Source organism: Astyanax mexicanus, chromosome 14 (genome assembly GCF_023375975.1).
Source record: "Astyanax mexicanus isolate ESR-SI-001 chromosome 14, AstMex3_surface, whole genome shotgun sequence".
NCBI lineage: Eukaryota > Metazoa > Chordata > Actinopteri > Characiformes > Acestrorhamphidae > Astyanax > Astyanax mexicanus.
In genome coordinates, this window is record NC_064421.1 from 44,178,040 (window position 1) to 44,196,267 (window position 18,228).

The window sequence follows — 18,228 nt, forward strand, 5'->3', positions numbered from 1 at the left end:
ATCAGATCACCGGCTGCTGCGTATCTGGGCGGGGTTAATTAAACATGGCAGCAATTGGTCACATATCCCGTCAATCAATTACGTGGCCAGGGATTGGTTTTGAAAGTCAAAAACGGATGCAAAGTTCGTTTGTTGTTTAGGCGGTTTTCCATAAAACAAAAAACATATATATTACTACGAAATTAAATAAACATGTATGATTAATTGATTATTTAACAAATACGTCATACGTTTTTTAAAATAAAATAGGTAAAAAAAAACACACAATGTTATATATCTATATATACATACATTAAAAAATCAACAAATAATACAATAGAAAAATAGCACCATATTCGTTCCGTACGCCGTATATTGTTTTAATGGAATTGTTTAATCAATAATTCCTATATTTGCATGTTTTGAGCTCATTACTCTTTTAGACCTGAATTTGTTCCAGTCGTAAAAGAAAATGCTGTTTCTAACTTTAATGCACTCACAAAAAAGATTAAGCAAATACATTAATAAAAAACTAAATAAATTAATTAATAATAATAAAAATAATAAATAAATAAAATAAAATATATAAAAAATACAAATAATAATTAGTTTAACATTGTTATTTTTATCCTATATAAATTATATATACATGTTTTTTTTATTTCACAAATTATTCCTATGCAGTAAAACTAAATACATGATAGGAAAAACATATTTATTTTTCCTCATTAGCTTTAATTTTATTAGTGTAGTGTGCGGGGCGATCTGCATTAAGTGCAAGAATACACAAAAATAAAGAAAACATGTGATGTCCATTTCAATGCATGCGGGGTCTAAAAGGGTTAAAGAAGGAAACAGGAAGTAGTTTTCGTGACGTTAGCAGGTGAGCCTGCCGGACAGGTAACTGCGCGAGCTCCGGCTCAGCGATTTGGGTTGTTTATACAGGAAATCTTAATTTCTATAAGATTTTCTGTGTTTTGGATTTTGGATTGTGTAGCTGGGTTGTTTAGCAGCTGATCTCCAGCTCCTGATCCAGGTGAGTGTTTGGGAACAGGGTGGAGGATTTGGGTAGTGAGTTTAGACTCACTGACTCTTTCTACTGTTTGAACAGTAGAGCAGGAGAAATGTGTTTGTTGGTGTATTCAGGGCTAATCATGAGTTAATAGTTTCAATAATTGAAATAAATAATCTATAGATCACAGAGACTTTACATACACCTTTTAGACTCTTACACAAAGGGTGAAAAGGGTGAAAAGGGTGTTTTTATTACTCATAATAAGAAGTAGTAATGAAAATAATAAATGTTCTGCCTACTGCAGCATTTACAAAAAACACAGCACATTCAACTTTTAATCATGATAACTAGAAAAAGACACAGAAACGCAGAGAACTTTGTAACTTTGTAGAATTAGAGATAGTCCGACAGGTGAAGTTAAGTAATAAAGTCAATGCTAAGATGAAAGCAGTGTGTCTGGGCCGTACAGTACTGCTACTGGACTACTAAACAATTACATTGTTTTGACTGGTAGTGTATTTCTAATACAAATAACCCTCTGGTAGATCATTAATTTTAGAACCTGATACTTTTTCTGTGTTGCATCAAAAATGTTGCTTTAATTTTTTATATGGTTCTTTGTGACGTGTCACAAAGAACCATATAAAAAAAAACAACATGACCACTTAGAGAACCATGTACATGCTTAAACAATTCTGTTCAAGTAAATTGTTCTACTTAAAAAAAATCTATTTCACTTTAAATGAAGTCATAGAACCCTTTCTGAATACTATTAAGAAGTATTTCACCTTAAATGTTCTAATATGACTTTTTGTTCTGCCTTAAATGTTATTTTTTTTATTTGACTTCCCAATTCTCATTTTTAAATTTTGATTCAATGTTAAATCGTACTAGCTGAACTGTCTATTTTGCCTTGTTTTGTGTGTATTGTGTTTGTTGTGTATTTGTTCAGAAAGCCAGAAAATGTAAATGGGTGGGTCTAAAATGCTGTAGGAAGATTACTGCACCACTACCTTAAACACTTAAGTTTAAAATTCAGATGTAATTAATTTATATATATTTTTTAGATGCGACAAGTAAATACATAGAAAATTCAGTCACTTCGTTATAAACCTCACAGTTCGGTACGGTTTCGGTACGTTTTTGGTACGGTTGTTGGGAAAAATAAAGAGGCTGGGCATTCTGTATAGCCTCACCTTTATTAATTCATAATAGCAATGAATCTTCATTATAATCATGTTTAGTTTTTGGGACCATTAATTTCCTATGGCAGCCCAGCGTCGGTGTGGACAGTTTGAATAATTTGCTTTTTTGCGTACACCCTCTGCCTCTATGCTCCAACATCCAGTCAGAGATAAACTTTTCAGGGCAGGCTAAGTCAGTAGCGAGTTGCTAATAAAAACTTTTGGAGGTCTGAGATGTGTAAGCTGCTGTATTTTGTTCCTCAGGATGAAGTCTGATGGTGAATCAGCAAACAGGCCGGATAACACGGCCTTCACCCAGCAGCGTCTCCCTGCGTGGCAGCCCATGCTCTCTGCTGGGATCGTCATCCCGCTCTTCACTCTCATCGGCCTGGCTTTTATCGGCATCGGAGCCGCACTCTACATCACCTCACAGAACATCAAAGTGCTGGAGGTGAAACCTTGTCTTTGTTTTTTTGTTTTTTTTGCTTCTGTGGTCTGGTTACTTCAGTTCACCTTTATACTGTTCATATAGATATCGTAAGTAATGTTGTATAGACCGAATTATTGAACTATGCCGTGAAATATATATTTTTGCATTATTATCCAGCATTAGTTGTTAGCCAAAATAATGGTTGTGTGATATGCTGTGTTTCATGACCTAAGATGTCCAAATTCCAAAGGGTATTCACCAACCCAAGTTCAGAATCCCTGACACCCCCCAAATATACACTACTGGTCAAAAGTTTCAGAACATCCATTTATTTTTTAAAGTTATTTAGGTCCAGTCAATAACTAAAAATGGTACAAAATCCAGTGTCCTGAAAATACTGAAAAATAATACTTAAATATTTGTTAATTAATCAGCAGATTATAAAAGTATATTTTGAAAAACAAAAACATGAAAAATCATATATTGTTTTAAAAAGAGGGGGTGATTTTTTTTAAGCAAACAATTTAGTGGTTAACAGCTTACAGCTGGTAAGTAGCAATGGAAATAGTATTTGAAATGGATTTAGAAAAATGTTGTTGTAGTAAAACTGTGCTGGAACAGATTCTGTTACTGCATTTTCTACCGCAGCATTTACACACTTAATTCCTATCCAGATGGTATTAGTTTCTCAGGGGGTCCTGGGGTAATTTTCTCGTTTATGGGGGGGTCATCTGTGATTTTATTCCCATCTGGAACAACCATGTATATGTCTTTCTTAGACAACCTCTGAGAAAAAAACAGGCTGACTCTTTGGTAATTTTAGTCCGGACGCACATCTCTGAGTTTTGTCTCCTTGCGTTTAATAAAACAGTTATTTGTTTACTACTACGCACCACATTCACACTTTGGGAGATCCACGTAAACACAACAGTGAGTGGAAATGGAGGAACTACTGAATGCAATGTCACGTGACCGAGAAAGCAAAAAAAAAAAACTAAAAATCACTGGTCCGTCTGTTTTTTCAATTAAAATCCTAATGCAAGAGTAGAAGTGTGAACTTTTTCACAGACGTCACCCTGAGAAAATTACATATAAAGCCAGTATGCAGGGAGTACTGTTTCCTACACCTTCAAAAGACTCTTGGAAACTGGAGAAAACTGCTACAGGAAGACGTCACACGCAAAATGTTAAAACATGCTGGTTGATTTTTTTTTTTTTTTCACCTGATATTTTTGCGCCCTCGACTTTTGACATTGACGTGACGCCGTAGTTCGTGTACAGCTATAGTATAACAGTGTAAATTTCCTGTGCCCTCGAAATAACTCTACACACTGCTATCAATGTCTAAACCGCTGGCAACAAAAGTGAGAACACCCTTAAGGAAAACTGGCCAAGCTGTGCCCAAAGTGTAAATATTTAATGAGGCCACCATTATTTTCCAGCGCTGCCTTAACTCTCTCGGGCATGTAGTTCAGTAGAGCTTCACAGGTTGCCTTCTCACTACTTTACATTGTATCAAGTATCTTCAGTGTTGTCCCATGAAGATAATTCATTATTTACAAAAATTGTGAGGGGTGTACTCACTTTTGTGACATACTGTACAAATTTATATATATATATACACACTGTAATTGCAGGCATCAGGGAGTCAATATTAATATGTGTTAAAATTCTGTGCCAATGAATAATAATAATGTGCCAATGAATGCTGATTTTCATCTTCTTAAGTGGCTAATGCTAATGCTAACATTCTTGTTTACAAAGTTTTGGATTAGCCAGGTTAGCCCAAAAACGGGTTAATTTTCTAATTAACTTGTAGTATATTAGTCTTAACTCTTGGTTGAATAGAGAAAAATATAATAAAAATAAAGCCTGTTGTGCTAAGTACACAGATGTTTTTTCTAAAAAAAAATCTCTCTTACAAAGTTATTACATCAAAACAAAAATAAATGGAGTTTTATAAAGCTAAGACAGTTTTACCAGAGCTTAGAGAAGATTTTGAAAGAAACCTGCTCTTATGCAGAGCTTTGTACAAAAAATGGCCACTGGGCTACCCTACCCTAGTTGAGGTATAAAGTATATTTGTGTGTTTTGTATGTGTTACAGTTGGATTATACCGGCACTGAAATGAACTCTTCCTGCTTTTCGTGCTCCAGTGTGAAACCCGACTGTGTCTGTGAGCTGACCTTCTCCTTCTCTCAGCTGTTTGAGGTATGGTCTTTTCCCCAGCTTCTGTCTCTTTAAACGTGTAATCAATCATCAGGACAAAAATTCAGTGTCTTATGAGGTGCGGGCGATTAACCAATCCAATGCAAGTAATCCCCACATTAAAAAAGGGTAATTTCCGGTGATTTTCTAAATGTTTCACACACAACAATGACTTTAATAGAGATCAGAATATATTTATGCAGACAACCATGAAATTCTAAAGGATTCCAACACTGTATACAATTAAATTTTTCTGAATATTTTTTTTTTTCTTTATGTGTGAAACTGTGGGTGGGATTGGGACAATTTCTAATTCATTCCTGCACAGACCTGTAGTCCAGCTATCCATCTAGTTATTACCATACACAAGTGGTGTGCTATATCGTATCATACACTAGTGACAAATCCAGTGACGTATAACATCTACAACAGGAAGTGACATCAGCAGGTTCTTCTGAAGATCATGGGAAGACCAAAATTAAGTCCATTCATTAGTTTTTCTGTATATTTGATCTTATTGTAACATTGATTGAGGAGCTCACTCTCAACACTAAATTCGTTCTTAGATCTTATTTGTTGATTTTTTCAAAAACAAATTGTGAGAAAATCCAAATGTCCTCCTGGTATTAGCATAGCCACCATTTAGCTATTTTACAAGTTTTTGCTAATTCTATTCTAAAAACTCTGTCCTGTTATTTAAAAAATAAAAAGTAACAGGACCGAGTGCCAGTAACAGGAATTAGTACCAGTAACAGGAGTAGGGTCCCCTGGAGTATTGATTTATTAATGTAAAAATTAGTTAGTTAGTGTAAAACACTTTTTTCCCCCCCCAATGTTCGGTTCATCATTTATTAATTTATTTAATAAATTACATGATTAATAAATTTGATCAATTTCAGGTTTGGGTCTTCTTGAAAAGATAAAAATGGCTTTGCATCTTTAAAAAATACATAGTGATTATTTGAACATGCATTTAACTATTTCTTTAAAATAAAGACTTTCTTGAGAGAAACAAAGACTTTCTTGCTTTTAAACGTGCTATTTAAATATCCCATGAGTTTTGGTAGCAAGAATGCGAAAAATATAACCAGCTTTGGTTTAGAAACCTTGTGAAAAATAAAGTAAAGCTGCTTGAATTTGACCAGTACATGTTTTGAACAGTTTAATATGTGTTAATAGATTCAGAGGTGAAATAAAAAAAAAATGAAGTTTAATGTGGAAGAGTTACAACAGTCAAATGGCACCCATTTGTTGGAAGGTTTGTTTCATCGCTCCTCAGATCTGTGAATCAGCAGCATGTCTGGAGTGTGTAGAATGAAGCATACAGGAATCAGAATACTCTATAGTACAGCCTACAGCTACTGAATAAAGAGATGCAGTAAATGCTGTGTTGTTTTCAGGGTCCGGTCTTCTTTTATTACGGCTTATCCAATTACTACCAGAACTACAGACAGTACGGAGTCTCCAAAGACGCGAACCAGCTGTCTGGAGACACCACATACTTCTTGGTAAGAGATTTAAATTTAGATTATACTTTTATTCTAAGCGAATTATTATGCAACGTTCTTTATTTCTTTATTTTTACATTTATTTGTTTGTTTTCTCTCCCCTGCAGAGTCCACAGGACACCTGTTCTCCCTATCAGTATGATTCCAGCGGCAAGCCCATCGTCCCCTGTGGATCCATAGCAAACAGCAAGTTCAACGGTACCTTGTTCTACACTACCGTTACTCATTTCCTGTTGGGAGATGTTTCTAATAAAGTGCACACACTGATTAATTGCCTGATGTCTTGTGTTAAGACACGTTTAAGCTGTACCTGATGGTGAACGGAGTGAAGACGCTGGTGCCGTTTGATGGGAAAGGAATCGCTTGGTGGACGGATTACAACGTCAAATACAGAAACCCTGCTACGGTCAACGGCTCCCTCGCCAAGGCCTTCGACGGTCAGTGTCCATGTTTTTTCCATTATTATTTTCCCATTGGTTTACTTAAAAATTAAAAAACGAATAGTATTAACTCAATTGACAGTATAGAAAACAGTATTTTATAGAAATATCTTTTTTTTTTTAAGCTGGTAATGGCCGATGCCTGACCAAATTCAATTACGTATTTCCGAGTTTTGGTGTGTACAGTGTTTTACGTGTGATGTGTGTATTGTGTGATTGTAGTTTGTGTTGAACTGCGTGTGTTTTGTGTCTCTCAGGGACGGTGAAGCCACCCAACTGGCCGAAGCCGGCCTACGAGCTAGACCCGTCAGATGCAGCCAACAACGGTTTTGTGAACCAGGACTTCCTGGTGTGGATGAGGCGTGCGGCACTGCCCAACTTCAGGAAACTGTACGGCAGAATCACGGGTGGGGATTACAGCCAGGGGCTCCCAGCTGGAAACTACACCCTGCAGATCAACTACAGTATCCTTTTGAAGTGAAACCCAAATACTACCCCCACCATGTTTGGAAGCCAACTCTCACTGTAAGTCGAATTTGACTTGCTTCAGAATGGTGGTCTATTATGCACTATAAGGCACACATACACTTAAATTTTTTTCCCAAAAATTGTCAATCCGCCTTATAATCCGGTGCATCTTATGTATAAATTCTATCTGTCAGGTATTAACCCTTGTGTGGTGTTCGGGTCTGTGGGACCCGTTTTCATTTTTCATCAAATCATACTAAAAAAAATATTTTTTCTAACACAAACTCATTGGCATTGGCTCATTTTTTGTGAGAAACATATATCAAAACACATTTTCGATAAACACACACCCTTGTAGCATTCATTTGTAAATTTGAAACTAAACAAATGTTCTACTCATATCTTGAGTTTAATTCATTTCTTTTACATTTTATAAAAAAAACTAATAAAAAAAAGATAACATAAGAAAGGTAAAGGGCAAATATTAACCATGTAAGCTGTTTATATTGCTTGCAATTTAGGTGAAGCAAGCATGTGTAAAGCATTTTAATGTAAAATTGCTTAATTTTGCTGAATTAAATACAAGTAACAAAGTAAACGAGTAACAAAAATATGAACACCACACAAGGGTTAAGGAGCAGTAAAGTCACTCCGCTGAAGTACAGCTTTATACAGGAGTTTCAATTCAGTTCTCCAGCAGTATTAGCATAAGCCGCTAACCAATGTAAGTTCTAGCTGTTTGGTCGTTCAGATTATTCAGAGTATTATCGGCCAGTAACCTGCTGCTAACCCCGACTAGCGCTGCTGGAGCAGCATTAGCATTAGCATTAGCCGCTAACCGCGCTAAGCACTAGCTCTTTCGCCATTCAGTGGTGAGTATATCGGACTGTAGCCTGCTGCTTACCCCAGCTAGCGCTGCTGGAAATCTAAATTTACTGTAAATAAATCAACACGCCTTACTCACCTAAATAAACAGTTTTCTGAAAAGAAATATATGGAGAAAACATGTCAACCCCCCTGTTCTTTACTAGTGGCGCATTATGTATGAAAATAGACCAGAAAATATATGTTTACTGATAACGCATTTTATAATCTGGTGCGCCTTATAGTACAAAAAATAGGGTACTTGCAGCACAACGGCGCCTTGGTTGTCCTTAATGGCAGTTTTTTAAACAGGTACTTTCACTCGTTACTATTACTAAAAAAAAACTTAAGTTAATACTTCAACTTCTACAGAGGTATTTTAAACCATTCTATCTAAATTCTACCTGAGTAATGAATGTGAATATTTTGACACCGTTGTCGTGAACAGCTCTGGTCAGATCAGGGTGTTCTGGTGTGTGCTGGTGTGTTTACTCGCTGTGTAAGAGGTTCAGCGTATCAGCCTGCGCTCCATACAAACGGGTTTGACTGGTTGGGTGTGTCCAAGTGTTTCAGTGAACACAAAGCAGAGGGAAAATTAATGCTATAAGGGAAGACACGTGTGTGTGTGTGTGTGTGTGTGTGTGTGCGCGCCTGTGTGTGTGTGTGTGTCTGTGATTGTTTTGAATATGGTAAGTCTGGCTGTTCAAACAGGTTAAATCGGGCGTTTTAGTCAAAGTGTGTGACATGGTCACAGACAAACAGGTGTTTAGTCTGTCTTGTTTACCTTGTTTTTATTGTTTTGTTAAAGATACAACACAAATATATCTAGTGCCGCAAGATAAACTGTATTTTTATCGTTATGGTGATATGATGTTTTACGACGAACACTTGGAAAGTGCCATGAGAACAACTCGTACTGCATTACCTGCATACAGCAGCAGAGGGAGCTGTTTACACTGCAGACTGCTATTGAACACACACACACACACACACACACACACACACACACACACACACACACACTAAACTAATCTTTTGAGGAGCTTAGACTAATTAAAGGAGCATTCCGTAAGAAATGAGAATAGAAAATAGGAGTAGGAAATGTAGGAAATTATTATTATTTTTTAATACACAACAGGATTAACAAAATTAATTTAGAACATATACAGAAATATTTACAGCACATTATTGGAAGGAAAAACTACAGAGCAACATACCTGAACAGAGTTTAGGACACCCAAACTTTACATCTTGCAGTAAAAGGCTGCAGACATAACACACTAAGGTTGTAAAAAAATGAATAAAATTAGAAGAAATAAGTTACATTTTTACTATGTAGAGTGTGAAATATAAAAAATGACTCATTTCTTATAAAATCAATACAATAAATAAAACACCAGCTATTTTTGTGAGGTTCTAGAACAATGCAATGAGAGACCACTTAGAAATTATGAGTTTCTTTAAATTGGCCAAATTAAAAACCTCTGGAAAGTAATTAAGAGGAAGATGGATGATCACAAGCCATCAAACCACCAAACTGAACTGCTTGAATTTTTGCACCAGGAGTAAAGCAGCATGAAGTTATCCAAAAGCAGTGTGTAAGACTGGTGGAAGAGAACATGATGCCAAGATGCATGAAAACTGTGATTAAAAACCACCAGGGTTATTCCACGAAATATTGATTTCTGAACTCTTAAAACTTTAGGAATATGAACTTGTTTTCTTTGCATTATTTGAGGTCTGAAAGCTCTGATTTTTTTTTGTTATTTCAGCCATTTCTCATTGTCTGCTGATAAATCTTCTAAATTACAATATTTTTTTTTTTTTTGGAATTTGGGAGAAATGTTGTTTGTAGTTTATAGAATAAAACAACGTTTATTTTACTCAAACATAAACCCATAAATAGCAAATTCAGAGAAACTGATTCGGAAACTGAAGTGGTCTCTCAGCTACACAACGTCCATCTCAGAGCTATCAGATTAAAATTTTACTTTTTTACATGTTTTTAGCTTCTTTTTCATGATAGAAAAGAGTCATTTTATACTGCTTAATAATTATTAATAATTATAATATTTTCCATTTTTCTCTCTGGAGATCTGAGTGTAAATTGTGAATGTTCTGAAAGCTGCCAGCAGGTGGCGCAGTTCAGCTTGTTTTTCTCCTCCAGCTCTCCTCCTGTGTATCAGTCCTTCACTCCTGACCCAGATTACCCTGTGGTGAATTTCAAGGGCACTAAGAAGGTGATCTTCAGCAATGTCTCCTGGATGGGCGGCAAGAATGAGTTCCTGGGACTCGCTTACCTGGTGATTGGCTGTCTCTGTGTCGTCATGGCGATTGTCATGCTCATCGTTTATGCAAAGTACAAGTTTTCAGATGATGATGACATGCAGTGATGATGATGATGATGATGATGATGATGATGATGATCAGGGTCATCGAGGGAATCTTCTTCTGCGGAAACTACAAAGAGATCAGGTTTATTTATACAGGTGTTTTTTTAAAGTCTAAAAACTCCAGGTTTATGCATCCTTACTGCTGTTTTTTATTTATTGTGTTACACAACAGATCAAAAGAAATGGTCCAGATTTTATTAGAATAAACTGTTACTTAAAAAAAAATCTTTATAGCTACAATTTCAGCAATTTGAATTTTGGAAAAAAAAAAAATTATAAAAAAAAAATTAATACAGAAATATTATTATACTATATTAATGGCAATTTTACACCTTAAAGTCCGTACCAAGATTGAGGCATTTATGTTGTTAGTTCAGTGAGCTGCCTTTCAGGTGTTGGGCTGAATTCTGCCTTCCTGTCTGAATCCAACTTCCTTCAAGTGCATGTGTGTCCCATAGCAAAATGAGTGGAACAGATTCCCCTCAGTTTGCTTTTATTTCTGTTTAGAAATAAGATTAATCAACAGTTACAGTAGATACAGGATTAACCAACGTAATCTGTTGTACACGTACTGCTGCATGACGCATTATACGACTGGGAAAGTCGAATTTCAGCACAGCACTGGTAAAAACTGAAAAGTTCTGAATCATCCAAAAAAATGTGCTTTCACACTACAAAAAAAAAACAGATCATGGTCTTTTATTTTGAAGGGCCAATACATCTTAACTTTTCCCTTAAATTTCCATTCATACCATTTGTATCCTCATTAATATCTCAGGCTTTATCTGTTACTATTAGATGTAAATGAGCTCTTTTCAGATCATAATTAAATTAAATAAATAAAAAACAGCCCTGGCAGCTTTAGTGGGCGGGGCTAAACTGCTGTAGACTGAAGGGGCGAATATATGCATTAGTCTTTACGACGTCACAAAAACACTGAATTGTGAACAGTTTGGTTTCAGTGTATTGACTCAAACAGTACTGAACAGTACTTTGTGTTTACATTCTATTTTAAAAAGTGAGGAAAATAATCATACGGGCTCTTTAAATTTTTTTTCTGGTTTGTTTTCACATACCGTGTTGTACATGAGCTTATAACCTCTTGGGTCACATGTCATGTTTATTTATTCTCAGATGTGTACAACAACATTTATATATGAATATTAATCTTTATTTGCTGATTTTATTGTTTATCTGAGTTTTCTTGACCTGAGCCTGAACTTATTGACTTGCTGAGAAACTTACTAATAACATCCATTTTACTCAGAGCTATGTGAGAATTTGTTACTGTATTATTTATAAAGCCAACATATAAAGAAGCATTCTCAGCTTTAAACTTTAATTTTCAGTTTATGATGGATTAATATTATTAAACTTATTAGTTATGATCAGTCAGCTTGATGCTAACACAATAAATTGCTTGTAAATTCAGAGGCACGACAGATCTCTTTCTGAGGGTGTTTTTACACCAGTACTATTTTGTCCAGTTAAAATGGACTGGTTTGTTTGGTGTGGTTTGTTTTGGCAGGTGTGAAAACAGTAATTGCACTGGTCACGTGACGTCGCGTTCAGTAGCTCCTCCATTTTCACTCGCTGTTGTGTTAACGTGGATCTCCGTGGAAACCCATGCCCAAAGTGTGATTACGGTTCGCAGCAGTGGACAAATAGCTATTTTATTAAACTCAGAAATGTGGATCTGGACAGGATTAAAATTACTGGAGGACCACAGAGATCAGCGAAAAACAGTAGGTAATTTAGCCTGTAATTTTCTCAGAGGACCTTTGAGAAAAACACACACAATCGTTCCGGACGTGATTAAAATCACAGAGTACCCCCCCCCCCCCCATAAAAGAGAAAATTACTCCAGGACCCCCTAGTCTGACTAAAGAAAATTAATTACAATAGGAGTGTGTGTCAGGGTGTGTGTCCATGCACCTAAAAAAAAGAAAAAAAAGATCATATTATAAATGTTACAGTAATATTAAAGGAGCAGTTTGGTGGTTTAAAATATATATATATATATATATATATATATATATATATATATATATATATATATATATATATATGTATATATATAAATATTCTGTACTTTTATAGTTTACAATAGGAGATTCTAGGCTAAAATTGCTAACAATCAGATTTGGACTCCAAATTTACCAAAATGTCTCTGTAGATGGGCTCAAGATTGATCAATTATGCAACTTCTATTATTATTTTCTTTAAATAATTGAACAATTTTTTTTTTTTTTTTGGTTTAGTTCTTTTCAGTGTGTTTTCTCAGTCTGCTGTAACTCAGTGTTTGTGTTACGGGGGGTATAAAGGGTAAAAGACCCTTCAGGGAGCGTCTGCAGGTGCACTTTATTCACTGTTCTCTCAGGGGGAATCTGATTTTTGTAAAAATATAAATTGGTGTATATTTTGATATTTAAAGTTCTGTACTGTTTGAAACAGGTTCTCAGTCTTCTCTGTGTTTCTGAATCTGTGAATCTGATCTGAGTTTGTTCTGCTGTGCTGTTGTGAGGAGGATCCTCCTCTCTGGTGGGGGATTACTTGTTATAAATACAGGTCCTGTTACTGTCCTAATGAGTGCAATGTGTTATCAATACTTATACATCAACAGCTTACATACATAAAGTGTTGATGCTGAATTTGAGTGATTTAATATGTTTTAAAATAAAGAATATTCTACAATTCTATCTGTTCTCTGTAATAAAAAGTGATTTTATATATATATATATATATATATATTTTTTTACTTATTTTTTTAAGTTATTTAAGGCACCAAGTTTGACCCCTACTTCTGCCGTAATCTGCTCCGCCCCCGCCCAAGTCCCTGATCTGTTTTCTGGCTGAAGGATTGAATGGCATGCTCGAGTATTTGATGTTCTGTTTTGAAACAAATTTAATTCCAACATTGTGTAATATATATATATATATATATATATATATATATATATATATATATATATATATATATACGTATATATATATATATATATATATATATACGTATATATATATGTGTATATATATATATATATATATATATATATATATATATATACGTATATATATATATATATATATATATATATTTATATGTATGTATATATATATATATATTTAATAATAAATATATATTCCAGGATTTACTCTGAATAAACACATTATTACAAATATAAATATACAAATATACTCAACTGGCTACATAAGTTCACACACTCAGGTCAAACTTATAGTTAACTTTATTAGCTGGATATTATATTTCCCAACATCAGCTCTCAAAATTTTTATAATGCAAGAGCTAATTTTCATTAGGAAATACAAAATCAAATGGAAAGATGACTTGATGACTGTACTGTAGTTTACTTATCGAATATGGTGCTCCCATGTCGTCCAGTGTGTGTCGGTCTGAATCATCTTTTTTGGAAAGTTATTGGCTGGATCACGTACACTTTAGCCGGATACAGCGATGCTACATTTTGATTGGCTCTTGGTTAGCTACATTTCTTAATTTATGGACTGGTGTGTGGTTAAATTCTTTGAAACTCTGTGGTAAACCATTTGATGCTGCTCTTCGTCCACAGTTTAAAAATAGCCATGCACCTTGGCGGGCATTGTTGTTGTGATATCTGTGAGTGAGTGTGAGAACTGGTTGAAAGAGTGTCTCACGCCCAATGCGTGAGACTTGAGAGCCTGTATAGATATTTTAATTTCACATGAAACTCTATAATAAAGCCACCAAGCATTGTTCTCCGGAATGATGGTAAAGGATGAGTTGAGGTATTAAGCATCCAACATCCTGACCTCACTAATGCTCTTTTCGCTGAAAGCAATCAAATCCTCACAACTATGTCCTAATAGTGTATGTAGTACCATTTTTAATTGTCCAATATGATTTACAGACATGATCGTGGTGACCCATATATAGACATCCTGAGTTGCAAAAATCACTATTTACATTTACTCACCTCAACATGCCTTTTACTTTTACCAGATGTGGATATACTTTAGAGTAGTCTGAGGTGAAATGAGCTTTGATGGAAGCCATGATGCTCCTTACTGAACACATCCTGTACATTAGCGAAAAAACAAACAAACTGCTTGCCCACGATAAAAACTGATTAGCTGACTAACCGACTCTTTGCAGAGAACAGTCCAATCAGAACCCTCTCTGTCTTGCAGGAGCTTCATGAATATGCCTACCAGGGGAGTGTCTTTCTCTTCCTCTCCCTCTCTTTCTCATACGCGATTGGGTAATAAATTCTGTTTCACCTGCGTGCACGGTTGTGGCTCGTTCTAGATTCCGGGAGATTTTATCCAACTTTCAGTCATAAGGGAGCCATTACTGATATGCAGTAGACTCCCGTGACTTCTGGGAGACTTGGGAGATCTGCCTATACTGTAACTCCACAGAGCAGAAGAAAGAGACAGGAGCAGGATCGGTTTGCAAAATCAATGTCTTTTATTTCTTCGTAAATTTGATTCTTTTTAAGACATTTGAAACATTATGGTGGCATTGTAGCTGCTAGCTTCTAAAAGAGAAGACCTTCCATAACCAAAGTGCTCGAACACAGTTCAGTTTACATGGCTTCACTCGGTCAGTAAGAAGAATGTGTACGTTAAAAAGGACTGGGTGAAAAAATGACAGGATTTCAAATCAAACATGACAGAAACGGACTAAAACCCAGGCCCGCATACAGTTTTAGTGATGGTAAAAGGGAAGCAGAGCGACGCCCCCAAAGTGACGTCTCTTCTTTTTTTTTTTCCTTCTGAGAAATCTGTAAACTACAGTCAGCTTAGTTTACCCCCCCTCCCCCAGCAGCTTTACTTAAACCATCTCAACTAAAGAAAACAAGCCAAAATAAAAGTAAAGCACAGCAACACACAGACTCTGTCCTAAACAGGGGTCACACAGGGTCAACACAAGCTTATTAGGTATAAAATAATCAGCATGACCTTCAGTGTCGTCGTGTTAGTCTCTGCACATTTAATATAAACGCTCGGGAAGAAAATATTCACCAGAAACCTGAAAAAAGCAAAATAAAAGCATTTTTTTTAAGCTAAAAACCACCCTGTGAGGAAACTGACCGTTATAATGGTCACACACACACACACACACACAGCCTTAGGACACACAGAGAAAGAGACTTGTACATGGATTTAGCTGATTTCTACACGACATCAGACGTTTAGTTGAACAACCAGCCAGTTTTCTAGTGAGTACATTCAGTTCATTCCTCCATCACAGCGCGGCTGGCCAGCAGGGGACAGCGTGCCACCCCGCCCCAAAGGGCCACGAGGCTAAAGTCCTTCACACAATGTGTTTCAAGGGTAGAAAAAGTGTGGCAAACCTCAGAGCTGTATGTGCACAGGAGGACAAAAAAAAAGAGTATTTTATTATTAGTATTCATTTTAAATGGGTTTAAATACAGAGTTTCTGCAAACTTAGAAAAGAAGGTACTTAAAATATAAGGTGGACTGCATGCATCCAAATATCAGTAATCTGAAATTCCCACTCTGGGAACTGCTCAAATTCGCAGAGAACGCTTCTTTTCAGGAAAGGTCCCCTGTGTAAGTTGATTTTTTTTTTATTTTTCATGTACAAACCTACCCACTATAATCAGTAATGAGTTACAGAAGAGCAGTGCGCGAGAGTTTCACTCCGGCTTTCCTAAAATGGCGAAAGCACCACCGACAGTGGCGCTCCCGCTCCAAACTAACGGCTATTATTAAGAATCATTTACACAATGTTAACTTATGTACAGAAAAAAAAAATCACCACGTTAATTAATTGTTTTTGTCATTTGTTTGTTTCGGTTTAAAAACCAACACAAATAAGCCACGCCTTCCTCCTCCTGACGGGGGCGGGGCTGTGCAAGGGAGGAAAGCGAACAGGAAGCATAGAGTAAAAAGCATCCTTGTGGATATTTTTTTTCAGTGAAAAAGAGCTTTTGTGCCGTCTTTGGTCACAATAAAGAGTGTGTGTAAGTGTGTGTTCTGAGTTACGGTGGTGTTTCTCATTATTAGAATTCCTCCAAAGCTGTTAAAAAGATCCACACCAGCACTTCCGATGCACAGAAAAGTGACAGAATTCCAGAAAAGTGATAGATTTTTCCAGAGAGGTGAAAGATTTGATAAATATGCCTCGTGGTTTAAGAAGGATGGGCGATTTTGTTTTGGAAAAATGACACATTTTTCCTGAAAAATTTAATTTTTCCAGAAAGATGACACATTGCTGGAGTCATGTGGTTTCTCCAAAAGGCGTAAATCATCATATCCATACAGATCCCACTGTAGAAGGGCACGGAATATTCCAGAATCTGCTGCTGATCGGAAGTGGATTTCTCCTGGCCCCTCTCAAACTGGAAGCAGGATGTGCGACGACGGAAGGCGGAGTATGTGCTGTCATGCTCATGCGAGAGTGGGCGAGGGGAGGAGGCTGGTTTGTGTCCCAGAACACCATGCATCTCAGCGCGGGGAAGCTGTGGAAGCTGCATTACTATTGGTCAACTAGTTCCCTTTCTCCTTGTTCAACTGTACTGGCCCCGCCCTCCGGAGACAGATGAGAGAAACACCTGCAGAACCTGGAAATAAACAACAGACAGACAGACAGACAGTAAGTGCTCACACACACCCACAATCATACTGCAAACACAATGTAGCTGTTTCTCATAAAGTGGCCAGTGAATATAGGCAAAAAGTAGGGGGTTTCTAATAAAGTGACCTAGGGCTGGGGCGACGCGTCGACATAATCGACGTCATCGATTACGAAAATACATCGATTTGCATAACGCGCGTCGGCGCGTCGTAAACATGGCGGTGCCTGTGGAGAGCATGGACTCCGGAGAGCGATCTCCAGCTACAAAAAAACGCCAGCGGGCATCTAAAGTTTGGGAGCATTTCACGCAAAAGGGCAACAATGTGGTCCTCTGCCATATGTGCAAAATGGGGATGGTCTATCACAGTAGCACAACTGCTATCCAGGAGCACTATGTCAACAGAGTCACACAGTAAGTTACCGTTTACATCAGGGTCTCCGCGGGTGTCCTTAAAAAGACTTAAGGCTGTCTACCAAAGGTTTTAAACCTGCCACAGGCAGAAATTATACATTTTTGGTTTATATTTGTGCATGGCATTTCGCAGTTTCCAGAAACAGTAGCATTATTCATAAGTTCAGGTGTTTAGCTAAGCTAGCTGCCTTAAGTTATTTTAGCTAGAGCCGTCGGCGCTGCGGTGTTACACCGTTTTCTGTCACCGTCGGAATTTTGTGACCAGTGCTCACGGTTATGAGCGTTCATTGGCAAAACAGAAGCTTTCTATACCTACACCTTACCCTCAGCCCTAAACTGAACCGTTTTGGCCAGTCGGGGTAAACATTAGAAACGAACACGTTTCGAATCGGCCAGTGCACCGGTCTGCTGAGAACTACTTGCCAGTGGTCACAAAATCTAGCGGTCACAGAAAACAACACACGGAGGTGGTGTATGGGAGCTTATCCATTTTTAGCGTAATAGATCTAAACAACGTGTTGTACATGTAAGTGATTATAAGTGTGGGGTTTGGTTTAGTAGGCTTGTGTTGTTGTTGTTGTTGTTGTTGTTATTATATATAAATATAGTAATTTATCGTTTGCTTTAAAACGTAAAATAATAGTTATTTAAATATGTTTCTCAATAAATAGATTAGTCGACTAATCGAAAAAAATAATCGTTAGAATAATCGTTTAAAAAATA

The 18,228-nt window shown here is 36.6% G+C and overlaps 2 protein-coding genes across 6 annotated transcripts in view; one reads left to right on the top strand and one right to left on the bottom strand.

The window, feature by feature from the left end:
- The first annotated feature begins 848 nt into the window (after positions 1–848).
- tmem30b (transmembrane protein 30B) lies at positions 849–13,188 on the top strand. Its single transcript, XM_049463990.1, has 8 exons — positions 849–1,015; positions 2,443–2,629; positions 4,715–4,819; positions 6,217–6,324; positions 6,432–6,522; positions 6,618–6,761; positions 7,022–7,228; positions 10,302–13,188. The coding sequence occupies exons 2-8, from the start codon at positions 2,444–2,446 to the stop codon at positions 10,487–10,489; spliced, it is 1,029 nt and encodes a 342-aa protein (XP_049319947.1). The 5' UTR covers positions 849–1,015; position 2,443; the 3' UTR covers positions 10,490–13,188.
- A 1,748-nt stretch (positions 13,189–14,936) lies between these two features.
- ank3a (ankyrin 3a) overlaps positions 14,937–18,228 on the bottom strand; it is a 123,131-nt gene continuing 119,839 nt past the window's right edge. For all 5 annotated transcript variants that reach the window (XM_049463986.1, XM_049463985.1, XM_049463984.1 and 2 more), the window contains one exon: positions 14,937–17,079. The gene's annotated coding sequence lies outside the window, so the exon portion shown is untranslated. The remainder of the gene's footprint in view (positions 17,080–18,228) is intronic.

Coding starts and splice junctions, on each gene's coding strand:
- tmem30b (XM_049463990.1), top strand. CDS start 2,444: ATGAAGTCTGATGGTGAATCAGCAAACAGGCCGGATAACACGGCCTTC. Junction 6,523..6,617: donor AGCAAACAGCAAGTTCAACG/GTACCTTGTTCT, acceptor TCTTGTGTTAAG/ACACGTTTAAGCTGTACCTG. Junction 6,762..7,021: donor CCTCGCCAAGGCCTTCGACG/GTCAGTGTCCAT, acceptor TGTGTCTCTCAG/GGACGGTGAAGCCACCCAAC.